The 13,835-nt window shown below is 34.3% G+C and overlaps 1 protein-coding gene across 3 annotated transcripts in view; it reads left to right on the plus strand.

Annotated features, from left to right (window-relative positions):
* LOC111058066 overlaps positions 1-13,775 on the plus strand; it is a 28,926-nt gene extending 15,151 nt beyond the window's left edge. For 2 of the 3 annotated variants that reach the window (XM_039420478.1, XM_039420479.1), the window contains 3 exons: positions 11,068-11,293; positions 12,401-12,604; positions 13,667-13,775. In XM_039420478.1, the coding sequence (XP_039276412.1) occupies positions 11,068-11,293; positions 12,401-12,580 (406 nt within the window). In that variant the 3' untranslated portion in view covers positions 12,581-12,604; positions 13,667-13,775. Of the gene's footprint in view, positions 1-9,313; positions 10,027-11,067; positions 11,294-12,400; positions 12,605-13,666 lie in introns of those variants that run through there. The other variant, XM_039420480.1, reaches the window with a different exon arrangement.
* Positions 13,776-13,835: the final 60 nt, after the last annotated feature.

A 13,835-nucleotide genomic window follows, 5' to 3' on the forward strand; every position in this document is an offset into this window, starting at 1 on the left:
TTATATGATATAACTGGAACCTTATTAATATAATTTCTTAATATATTGTTCTGGCTGATGAAATGAATATCATCAAAGGATGATAAATATTGAGTGCTCTGAATAAGGTTAATATTATTTGATTCTATGATTTTAAGTGCTGCTAAATATTTGTTGGTACCAAAACAGCTCAAACTATATAACACGAGATGAGTTAGGATATAATAAAAAATTCTATAAGTTTGTATGCTGACATAAAACACAAAATATATTCCCATAAAAAAATGTGCATAAAATATTCGATATAACTATAATTCACTTAAATAATCTATTTTTAAAATCTGAATAATTATCACAGGCTTTGCTAATATTCACAATAATGAATTTCAAATTCATAAATATATTATATTTAATACTGGTACTTAGACTTCCAATCAATATAAAATTCTGCAGATAAAAACCTGTTCGGTCTATAAGTTTGATATGGTATATTTTGTTCAATAAACAAAATTAATATTTAATAAATTAATATTCAAACATGAGATCTCAGGGCTTTTAATATGAATTCGGGCAGTGCATGGAAGTAAGCTTCCTACATATAATAAATAAATTTATAAAATGTTCTTGTGAACTATGTGATATTGTTCAACACGTGGTGACTTTTTATTTTAACTCTAATTAATTGGAATAGCGCTTTTTTATTAATTATTACCCCACTGAACGTAGACAAATGAGCTCATTTGGTTTGACTTATCACTCACTGACTGAAGTTCTGGATGTTCTCGTGGATTGAATTAATTATTTCCAATAATTAATTAGGTAGGCTCCTTTTCGTCACTGCTGGGCTAACGTGTGATCCAGATTTTTATAAGTTTCTTTCGAATTAAAGCTATTTTTATGGGAATCTTTACAATTACGAACTCCTTGACAGCACTGAGTTCACAAACAATTTACATTCAACAAACATACATTACATTTAAAAAAGGGTTTGGCTTAATAATTCGTTAAAAAATTTTTAAAAGGAATAAGAAAAGACCCTAAACTCCATGTGCATCCTCTCGGGTTGGGATCTTAAGCCAGAAGAAAGAGGTTTTCAGAAAAATTTGCTTCTTCCTAGAATAATTCTATAAGCTACTCTCTGATTGGCCCTCAATTTAATAGACTCAATACAATTGGTTGCCTTGGGAATCAGGGCTTCCTCGGCTTTATAATAGAAAAAATTAATAAAAGAAGTTTTTATACAGATATATGGGGTATTTATCTTAAATTGAATTCATAAATAAATCGTAACATACGATTTTAATAGATAATACATTTAGTTTTTATATGAGTTTTTTATACTCTTGATTTATCATGCTTTTTTAGATTATAATAAATATTTATACAGAAATAATAGTTATTTGTATTTCTACACATCGACTTCCTTTAGTATACATAATATATCCTTTATGAGTGAATTTTATATGATTCAACCGGTCATATGGGTTGATCGAATAATCAGCTGATTCATTCAGTATTGGTTCGGATAATTATCGATTTATCCAAGATCGACTAATTCTTTTCAAAACGTAAACAAGTAACTCTAACCTCAATGTTCATGCATTTTATTTTATTTTTTATTTTTGTAATCCGCCAATAATAATTATGCCGCTTTATAATTTTTTGATCTTACCAATGAGTTCTCATAATTATTAAATCACAATAATACATATTTTCTTATCGTTGTTGATAATGCTATTACTCCTAATCACTAATAATACTTGATTTGAGTTGATTTACTCTTTAGATAGGTCTAACCTTCTTTCCAATTTTATAGTTCTATTACATTTTATTGGCTCATTTAGAAATATTTGGTGGTTTCAAATTACCACGTGACACAAAACGCCCTCTGATTTCTGATTTAAAACGACAATTCGAGAATATAATATAAATTTTATGATCCAGTGGTTTTGGATCAGAAATCATATATGTTACAAAGTCTGCTAATAACTCTACTGAGAATCTTACCTCCTAACAATTCAACAACATATACAACAATAAATAAATTCAATTCAAATACATACGCCTTACATCGGCCAATCTCCTTCTACACACAATACACAATATAAACTATCTCCTCCTCCATACATAATATAAATCTTTTTTCTAATCCACGCTCTGCCCTCAGGCCAGAAGCACATTTGAATGTTGGTGCAAAATCATTGCCAACCTAACAAACTGATAATTCTCCGACTTGCAGAGTATAACATATTTTCTCCCTCAACATAGAACAGTGACTTGTACATTTTCATTTCATTCTCTTGCAGAAATTGGGCTTTGTTTTCATGTAATGGATATTTTTAAGATAATCTTTGGTAGGTTTTATCAACACGAACTTCTTATTCCTCTAATACATTGAGACTTGGGATTAATGCTTTTGGTGGTAACTATGCGGTTTGATCATTTGGCGGATAATTTTAATGATTTTCTTAATAGTTTATACATAAATAATAATAATATAATATTTCTATAATATCTCTACATGCAATTCACATTTATATGACACTTGATCTTCTTATTCGGGGTATCAACTTTGATGATTTAATAGGCATTGACTATTCTGGTTTTCGTAGTGTACAGCTGGTTTACGTTGGCTTCGGCTTGTCACTTGTCGCCATCTTGATGTTTCTTCCTGCTACATGAAGGTAAGTTGGCTTTTTAACATTAGAAGTTATTTATTCTCTTGTTTCATCAATAAGAAAGGTGTTAAAAAATGGTTTCTAAATTTTTTATTTCTTTATTTTCAGGTGTTGTTGTTCGAAGTGGATACTCGTCTGCGAAATAAGTGTGTTGCCTGGTGTTTGTTTGGTACGTATTTGTTGACAGGTAGATCCATGAATCCAAATATTATTGTTTATATTCTTATCGCTTATTGTCTCGATAATACGGTTTGAGATTAGAAATATTTTCTTTTGATTCTGTAAATAATCTGGCGGTTTTGACGACCGGTTCTCCATCAGCTCTCTTATCCTGGCTAGCCTAGAGTATTTACTTGGTGTATTTTGAATCGTTCTGAGTTTCAGATTAGCTTTGAAAATTTTAGAACTGATTCTCTCAACATAAGACACGCCCTCATTCCTTAGTACTTTAATAATATTTTCCTTAATTGATATCGCAGCCATAAATATAATAATCCTCACAAAATAAATCAATGTGTTTACCGTGTTTCTCACAACATAACCTTTCCACTCATCAATAGTAGTTTCATTTAGTAATAATAATACAATATTTTTCATCCTATCCACAACACAGTCTTTTATCCATATCACAGCCATAACAAATAGTATACAATATATCAGAACATTTATCATTTCTTTAACAATATAATCTCTCAACATGTAATAGTCAGGTACTTTCACTCTCTTATTATAATTTCTTATTTCTTTTAATCTTATTAAACACTTTCCATCCTTTATCAACCTCCATAAATAGTCCACTTTATTATTATCATCCATGCATGTTTCAATCGTAGTTTTCCTTTCAGTTCCGTTTTTAACCCTGTATGAATCCATATTAGTCCTTCCAGTAGCTCCAGTTTCATTCCATTTATTATGTCCATTTTGCCGGTCACATCGCTGATCTTCTGCTTTAAAGCGAATGTGCCGCGGATGCATGCCGTCGATCTCCGGTCCTCCATCCTGGTTTCGGTCCGGAATCCTCCTCGGGCGTTTGAAACGGGCATGCGGCTGGTATCGTCGCGCGCGGTACTTCTTTTTCTTCCGCCTGACTTTCCGCCTCCTGGCCTTGCGGTGCATGCCTCTTTTCTCCTGTAGTCGGTCATGCAGTCGGTCGTCCGGTGTCTGCCTCGGGCGTTTCCGTCTCCGGGCCTTGCGGTGCATGCCTCTTTTCTCCTGTAGTCGGTCATGCAGTCGGTCGTCCGGTGTCTGCCTCGGGCGTTTCCGTCTCCGGGCCTTGCGGTGGGCGTTCCTCCGATCCTGCATGTTGTCCTCCCGGTACTCACTGGTATCTTCCTTCCCATCCTTGGTATGCCTCGGTGTGGTCGATTGATGCGCGGGTGTAGGCTCGGTGCGCGGATGCTTGGTGGTGGTCCTTTGATGCGCGGGTGTGGCGTTCAAAACGAGTTCATCGCATGTGGGCTCCATATTACATAATTCCTCTACTGTAACCTGGTGTTCCTCGGTGGCGGGTTGCTCTTCCTGCGGTGATGGTTCTTCAGTGGGAAATATAAGGCTCAAGAGGGATTGATGTTTACAGGGCGTTTCAAGTGCATGGCGGGCGGCGGTTTTGTGTGGTAGGCTGTCTTGTATGGGCTCCTGTGTGTCTGGTGGTGGGTCATTTGCATGTTGATTTTGTGTTGTCCTTGTTGTATGTGCTATTGTATAAGATGTATTTGTTTGGTTATGATTTTGTTTATTTTCGTCCTGTTTTGTGAAGGTTATTTTCCGTTTATTATTTCTATTCCAGTGATCTCTGTTATCATAATATGCCTCTTTGTGATGCTGTTTACTGTTTCGGTATTGAAACTTATTTCTATAATTATTATCAAATGATTGAACTCTGTTATTATTTTCAGTATACTTCGCTCTTTGCGCATTTGCTCTAGCATTTGCTATATGATTTTCATTATTACTGTTTTGTTTGAAATTACTATTTTGCTGATTAAAATTTCTTGCTTGTTTATTTATATGATTTGGCTCAGAAGTAGCTGATTGGATAGAATGTAAATGTTCTATCAGTTCTTCACAACTGGAAATCGAAGATACTGCCAGTGTCATACGAACATTGAAAGGAAGCTTTTTTGTTAATATGTGGACCAGTGATGAATCAGCTAGATATTCGTCTAACTGATAGTTTCTATTCATCAAATCTGTTATAAAATCAGTGTAGGATTGTCCATTTCTGCTATCATAAGTGCATAAAATAATTTCTGATAATGCGTCCATCTGTTTACATTTGCTCCAATACTGTTGCAGGAACTGGGAGATGAAGTCCTCCAGGCTGTTGATATCTCGCATCCGGCTCTGGAAAAACATCAGCGGCTCGCCGAGTAGTAGACTGGATAATTGGAAACGCCATACTAACCAAGAGGTGGGTATCAGTTCCTGAATAGCTTTTATTTGATCTATGAATGGTCGGGGTTGCATATGACGGTAGGAATTATCGAATTTTCCAAGACTTTGAAAAAGTTGAGTGCCGTTTACTGCTTCATTCGGTGTATACTGCACTCGACTGACCGGGATATTTTCCATACGTGTCTCTATTCTGGAGACTCGTTCTTCATTTGCGATCCATTTATCATTCATAATTTTCTTATGTGTATTCACTTCATCATACAATCCGGTTAGCTTCAACTGCTGTCCGCCTATAGCATTCTCCAACATGCCGTATCTCTCACTTGATTTTGCCCCCTCCTCCGCTAAATTTGCTATACATGCCTGCACGTTACTTTGTTCCTTGACTATTTCTACTATTTTCTTATTATTTTCCTCCACTTTCGACTCTATCTCGCCCTTATTTTCTAACACCTTTCCCATGACCGTTCCCATGATAGCGGTGCCCAGCTCCTTACCCAATACGTCCACCTGTTTTTCAACTTCCTTTGGTACGTCATCCAACCGTTCATTTATTTGACAGGTGACATCATCTAGACGAGTTTCTAGCTTTTTGATAACTGCAGATTGAGTATCTATTTTTGTATCTATTATATTTCTCACTTCCTCCTGAAGCTAGAAAATTTTGCATCCATGGTTTTAATACCTTCTTGTACAGTCTTGGTAATATTTTCAGTGATAGTTTCACTATTTTTCTGCATAGCTTCCCGGTTTGCCTTCGCTTCGTTGTCCTGTCTTGCTAAGATTTGACTGAGCATGAGTTTGAGTTCGTTTGTAGAATCATTTGCCATAAGATTGGTAATGTAACCGACTGAAGAGTCTAATGTTGTATTGCGTTTTTCCAGGTTGGTGGCGGATGGCGGTTGACTGGCGATATCGGATGGCGATTGGGTAGCGGCATTCTCCGTTCCTTCGGCGACGCTTGGAGCGATCTGCGAAGACGCCGGTACCGGGTTGGACGCCCTCACTCCCTCATCTCCCTCCGCCGGACTCTCATCGGAATTAATCGCATCGACGACGTTATCAATCTTCGTAGAAGACAATTGGGCTAAGTTTTGCGGGTCGAAACTGATGGAGCATATGCTGCCTCCCTCTCTCTCTCGTGGGGTCTCCGCTGCATCGTCCTGGGGCTGTTGATTTGCCGGTGTCGTGGCTACATAGTTTTGGGGATGTTCGCTGAAGTAGGAAATTTGCGAGTTAGCCGGCGACTGGTTCATGGTGACGTTATTATGGAAAACTTCGAGTAAATAGCCAAGTGTGTTGCCAAGTCTCAGGAATATTAAAATGGATTCAGTGATAGTGCCTATTCTGGATAAAATTGTGTTGTGTTGAAGTTTCAAGTGTCATATACATATATTACAAAAAGACCTTCTAGTGCTACAGGTACGCTTATCAACATAGACAGATATGGCTTACAAATTACACTAATATAGTTCTTAAAATTTTAATTAGGGTCTTATCCTCCTGAATAACGATAGTATTATAATGCCTCAAATAACCTATAACCCTGGTCAGCATACAATGTCTAGATTCAAAGATCAAAATCAAAATTTTTACTATAACTTTTATGGAAATTTCCATCCAATTTTCTCTATTATGAGAATTATGTTCTCAAACTCGTGTGATACAGTTTGTCTGTATTTATGCAGCTTGAAAAATTTTAATTTGAAGAGCAACTCAATTATTTTAGCCAGAAACTTACAATAGATCATCAGATATATCTTGTCGAAACAACTTCAGATTATGTTTCTTGCAGCTTTCAGTTTTATCAATAATTTCATTAATCATTGATAGTAAGATTGAGTAGGTAAGCTTTTCCTCATGCTCCACTGGTTGGGTGCCATTGTGTGAAGTTGTGCTCCTGGGGGGGTTATCTCTTATGATAGAGTCCCACGTTATGAAGCTATTGTGAGAAGTTGTAGATTGCAATTCCTTCACAGATAATACGATGTTTCTGGTATTTATAAGAGCAGTCTCTAAATTCCCTCTTTTGCGAATAAATTCACAAAAAATTAAGGCCTTCCGGCTCGCAAAATTACTGGGTTCAAACCTCAGCTCTAGCTCAGTGGTAGAAACATGAATTTTATAAGTACAAATAATCACCATAAGGTTCAAGGACCAGGTATTGATAATTCTTACCGCTGCTTCTATGAAGTTTTTGAAGAATACCAGTAAGGAAATTAAAAGAATATTTGATGACTGATTATCAGTAACCATGTACCACTAGAGAATAATCAGGACCAACTATAGTTGTTTCTAGTTGATTCTTAAAACGCTCGTCGTGAGTACAAGTATTCACCAATATACCCTTTCAAAATTCCTTAGAACTTACAACGCCAGTTCTTGAAGCTCTCTGGATCCTTATATGATATAACTGGAACCTTATTAATATAATTTCTTAATATATTGTTCTGGCTGATGAAATGAATATCATCAAAGGATGATAAATATTGAGTGCTCTGAATAAGGTTAATATTATTTGATTCTATGATTTTAAGTGCTGCTAAATATTTGTTGGTACCAAAACAGCTCAAACTATATAACACGAGATGAGTTAGGATATAATAAAAAATTCTATAAGTTTGTATGCTGACATAAAACACAAAATATATTCCCATAGAAAAAATGTGCATAAAATATTCGATATAACTATAATTCACTTAAATAATCTATTTTAAAATCTGAATAATTATCACAGGCTTTGCTAATATTCACAATAATGAATTTCAAATTCATAAATATATTATATTTAATACTGGTACTTAGACTTCCAATCAATATAAAATTCTGCAGATAAAAACCTGTTCGGTCTATAAGTTTGATATGGTATATTTTGTTCAATAAACAAAATTAATATTTAATAAATTAATATTCAAACATGAGATCTCAGGGCTTTTAATATGAATTCGGGCAGTGCATGGAAGTAAGCTTCCTACATATAATAAATAAATTTATAAAATGTTCTTGTGAACTATGTGATATTGTTCAACACGTGGTGACTTTTTATTTTAACTCTAATTAATTGGAATAGCGCTTTTTTATTAATTATTACCCCACTGAACGTAGACAAATGAGCTCATTTGGTTTGACTTATCACTCACTGACTGAAGTTCTGGATGTTCTCGTGGATTGAATTAATTATTTCCAATAATTAATTAGGTAGGCTCCTTTTCGTCACTGCTGGGCTAACGTGTGATCCAGATTTTTATAAGTTTCTTTCGAATTAAAGCTATTTTTATGGGAATCTTTACAATTACGAACTCCTTGACAGCACTGAGTTCACAAACAATTAACATTCAACAAACATACATTACATTTAAAAAAGGGTTTGGCTTAATAATTCGTTAAAAAATTTTTAAAAGGAATAAGAAAAGACCCTAAACTCCATGTGCATCCTCTCGGGTTGGGATCTTAAGCCAGAAGAAAGAGGTTTTCAGAAAAATTTGCTTCTTCCTAGAATAATTCTATAAGCTACTCTCTGATTGGCCCTCAATTTAATAGACTCAATACAATTGGTTGCCTTGGGAATCAGGGCTTCCTCGGCTTTATAATAGAAAAAATTTAATAAAAGAAGTTTTTATACAGATATATGGGGTATTTATCTTAAATTGAATTCATAAATAAATCGTAACATACGATTTTAATAGATAATACATTTAGTTTTTATATGAGTTTTTTATACTCTTGATTTATCATGCTTTTTTAGATTATAATAAATATTTATACAGAAATAATAGTTATTTGTATTTCTACACATCGACTTCCTTTAGTATACATAATATATCCTTTATGAGTGAATTTTATATGATTCAACCGGTCATATGGGTTGATCGAATAATCAGCTGATTCATTCAGTATTGGTTCGGATAATTATCGATTTATCCAAGATCGACTAATTCTTTTCAAAACGTAAACAAGTAACTCTAACCTCAATGTTCATGCATTTTATTTTATTTTTTATTTTTGTAATCCGCCAATAATAATTATGCCGCTTTATAATTTTTTGATCTTACCACTGAGTTCTCATAATTATTAAATCACAATAATACATATTTTCTTATCGTTGTTGATAATGCTATTACTCCTAATCACTAATAATACTTGATTTGAGTTGATTTACTCTTTAGATAGGTCTAACCTTCTTTCCAATTTTATAGTTCTATTACATTTTGTTGGCTCATTTAGAAATATTTGGTGGTTTCAAATTACCACGTGACAGGGTGAATGTAACTGGAGAAGAACTCTTCCCAACAAACCCTCTTCTCTTATAAACCTTTCAAGTACAAATGGTAGAATTCACTTGGCACGAGATCCGCTCATCAGGAAGACGAGGCTAGCCCATACCCTACGTCAATATTTCTGACGCAAAGTCAGAATAAGTCATTGCGAAAATATGAGCTCGTCTCTATGGTGTTTGAACGATGAACGATAAGAGTAAACAATATTGAACAAGTCGAATCTTCCACCCTCTTTTCAATTGATGAGGGATGTCGGATCATATTAAGAGCAACTCCTGTAAATAGGAAACTCCCACCTTAATCCACAGCCCGCACCTCCAAATAGGCTACTCATCAGTCATGCGCATTCAAGCTCCACATGCGCAAAAGTGAGTTATTTGTTCAGAACTCTTTAGTATCAGCCATCAGGATTTAGTATCAAATCATAATCAGTGCAAAGTAGTCAGGTAGAATAACGTGTGGTCACTCTTATTATTCAAAGTTTGATACTGAATTATTCATCTCAAAAAGGTGGAGGAGAGTTATTGGGAATTGAAGAAAATATCGTGGGAATATTGAATATTTCTTTGGAGATATTAAAGCGATGTTCTAAACTTGAGAACGGGATAGAATTTTCTTTGCATACTTGATATAGTAGAAGTTTAATCCGCCACGAAAATAGATTCATATAAGCAACCCCCCAACATGAAAATTAACAGGTAATAATTCATTGTACATCATAAACTGACAATAAAGGACTTTATATTTATAGTTCAATCCTAAATTCAATTCATTAAAAATATAATTAAAAATAGATAGGCTACATCAAGTTGATGCATCATACCCAAGCTCATAAATAATTCACAAAATCAATTAGGTGGTTCGGAACCTAACTAAAAAGGTGTAGGTCCTCTCACAGTATCTCATTATCATCACTCTCATTCCTCATGCACAATCCTAGAGCGCGCATTTCGTCAACTTCCTCAGCAAAAAAAAACTTTATAATTAGGCTACCATAGTAAAGCCCACTATGGTACCTATACTATTTCGAGATTTCATCTCCTGCTTTTATACAACGTTTGACCACAGAGAAAATATAGCATACGAAGATATCCAGTGGTAGAGGGTACTTATTTTCCAATTGTCAATGTTTTTCAAGCCGATAGTCCTATAGTGAGGTCCACGTTATAATGGCAGTAGATAAAGATAGAAGAATAGCGATGCCGATTCTCTGCATTGATTAATTATATTTCTACACTGTTAAAAACATAATTGGCATCGTTGTGGACGTAGAAAAGGATAGTATACCACCGGCTTTGTCGAATAATAGACAAGGATAGCAAAACCAAAGTTGATAAAATACTGTCATTATAACGTGGATCTCACTATAGTAGATTTATTTCATGAAGCTATATGTGACGATGGTAGTCTCTCATTCTGTGCCGTTCTTACACTCTCACCCCAACAAAACACTTATAATAGACAGTACAGTAGTCGACAGTAATCGGCATTCGCTTGAAATTTGGAACAAAAACGACCTATACCATGGGATATGTTCTAATGCTATATTTTCCCTATGCTTTGTTGACTCAGTTTTGAGGGGAGCCAGTGGGAGCAAACAAGCTACAGTTCTGTATGATTTCCATTGATGAAAGTATGTGAGCTGAGTACCGGTAATTTTCAATTCAATTCAATTTTTTTTCAAAATCAAAATCAATCAATAAATCAGCATTAAACTATTGTATTTGATTATTTTTCAGAGAAAACAGACGCATCGGCAAGGAGGTTGTAGCCGTGCTGAATGGAGCTATAAACGAGAAGCGAGCCGTGTGCGGTCTGCTGGCAGCCATCCGCCAATTGGAGTTGGACCCATTCAGGATTGCCTTTTGCCTGCTACCTCAGCAACCCTCATCTGACAGAGCCAGTCACATACACACCATCCTACTGCAGGCGTTCTGTTACGAGCAGAATATCGCTATTATACAGGTAGATTACTTAGAGAAATCATGATTATTCACACAAAATCATTTACACTAGAATAGGAAGACCTACAAATATAACTGTAATTGAATTTATAATGTGATTTAGGCCTAATACTACCTATTAAATATTATAGAAATCACTAGTACCATAGCCACCTCTAATACAAGGCCGCGGCCTACGATATTGCAACGTCGCAGTGCAGGCCTAGAGTCAAATACATGATTGGTGAAAAAGATTTCAAAAAATACCAGCTGATCTTTTTCACCAATCATGTATTAGATTCTAGGCCTACACTGCGACTTTGCAATATCGTAGGCTGCGGTCTTGTATTAGAGGTGGCTATGCTAGTACCCTCTTTCTTTATACGTTTTTATATAAACACATAACTAGTTTCAGAACTCTGTAGCTCTGTTTCAGAGTGCTGTAGCTAGATATGCTTATATAGAAAAAATATCTTATTTATATTATTTACATGAACATTTCAATATCAAATCAAATCAAAAATTTTTATTCACAATACAAACAATTGAGGGCCCTGCCAAACCCGAAGGTTTTTCGGCGGGTGGCCAGTTACAGAAAAAAACGAGTTACAAAAGATAAATAAACTTAGAACAAAATAAATATTACACATCAAAAATTTTAAGTATAAGATGGAAGAAAACAAATACAAATTGCAAAAATAAAATAAGAAATATACATCAGATTTTGATAGAAAATTAATGATAAATATTTGAAAATGAGTGCTGTGCTGAAACTAGTTGAGTTTATATCAAAAGGTACTAGTGATTCCAATAATAATAATTAGACTAAACCGTTCGAGTAGCCTTATTAGAATACTTTCTTTCGAATTTGTTGAGAAGTTCATATGATTCTCTCAGAAGAAACAATTGCATTTATCAGATCTATAAACCCAGCTTCCAGTATAATACTAAAATTCTTTATGCATTTCAATCTATTCTTCCAAATGGGAACGTAATTTCAATTTATAATGAATAAATTGTGATGATTATAAGAAGTTACGATTTTTCAAGCTGTAATATTATTGATATTTATCCTATTTGTAAGTTTAAATGCAAAATTGACTCTATAAGCCGTTATCACTATCACCAGGTTGACAGCCAGGACAAGCTAAAACAATACACAGCAGAGACCGACTGCAGTTGTGTTCTGATTCTTCAGCCATGGAGCAAGGAGAACGATGCCAGTGCAGAAAAGCAATTACTGAAACGAATAAAGAATTTCTCAACTCTTCAATCAATACAGCCTATTTTCAAATTGCCAGCCACGTGAATATCTTCCAAGTATCTGATTTCTGTAAGTAAATTAATCATTCTCCAAAATGATTATAGGCTAAGGTCCTGAGGTTGAATTATTAATCTAGAATCTTTTAAAATGAATATGTGTGGCCTGCTTGTAAATTTTAATGTTACAGTTCTTCACCTCTACTAATATTCTTTTTGAGAATTCCATAAACTATCAGATGGTCTATATGACCTAATAGTACTGCAGATCATGTACCTATTATAGTATACCATAGTTCAAAATAATATTTATGATGTAGTATAGCTTCATTGATAAATATTCATTCAATATTATTTATCAAATGATAAATATAAATTCATTGCATAAAGTATTTGTTGAAAGAGAATTGATATTGTGGAATTTTCAATTGAAGTATACTAGCCTTGAAGTCTATATTTACAATAATTGATTGGACTTCATTTTGAAGTGGAAAAATAGCGTCATTAATTTTGGATTCATCACGATCTGCGATAATTAATTCGCTAGAAATTTGACAAATCAAAGACCGAGGGTCTATTTTTCGAAATTGTTTATTGAGAGTTCCAAAAATAGGCTGCTAGTCATCAATTTATAAAATTTCAAGTTAAAAAAAACGTTTGTGAGAGAAAATTTTTTCTTGCTGGCATGTGTAGCCTACTTTATGGTGACACGAAAGAGACTCAAGGCTCAAAGACACATGAATCATCTCTTGACAAGAATTGTTTACATATCAGCACGATATGACTATTCCCCACAAGTGAGTGTTTTTTACTAAAAAATTTAGTTTGAAAATAGGATCAAAAACAATAGAACATTCATTTATTAGTAAGGTGCAGAGAAAAAGATTATCAGCAAATGTCAAACAAATTTCAATAATAATTTGAAATATGTAGCTTACCTATTCCACAATACTTTATGTAACGTGGTGGGAAATACTAATTGAGAAGATCTCATGGACCTCAACTTAATTATAGGTATTCCAATTTTTAATTTGACGTTAATAATTTTTTGTAGAGTTGCGTCAATGTGATATTCATGAGTTGAACTATAAAATAAAAATTCACAGTTACTCCTATAACTTATGAAATTTTTCAGGTAAAGGATATATCAACTTTGAAGAAGATACTCGAGCTTCTATAGTTGGAGAGAACATGTTCTATGAAGAACAAACGAAGGGCTTGACCACTCCAAAGAGGAACGCCGGCAAAAGAGTACTGGCGTCAATTCTTTTTTAGGAAAAATGATTTTCAAGAAATTAGATTTT

Source organism: Nilaparvata lugens, chromosome 2 (genome assembly GCF_014356525.2).
Source record: "Nilaparvata lugens isolate BPH chromosome 2, ASM1435652v1, whole genome shotgun sequence".
NCBI classification, from domain to species: Eukaryota; Metazoa; Arthropoda; class Insecta; order Hemiptera; family Delphacidae; genus Nilaparvata; species Nilaparvata lugens.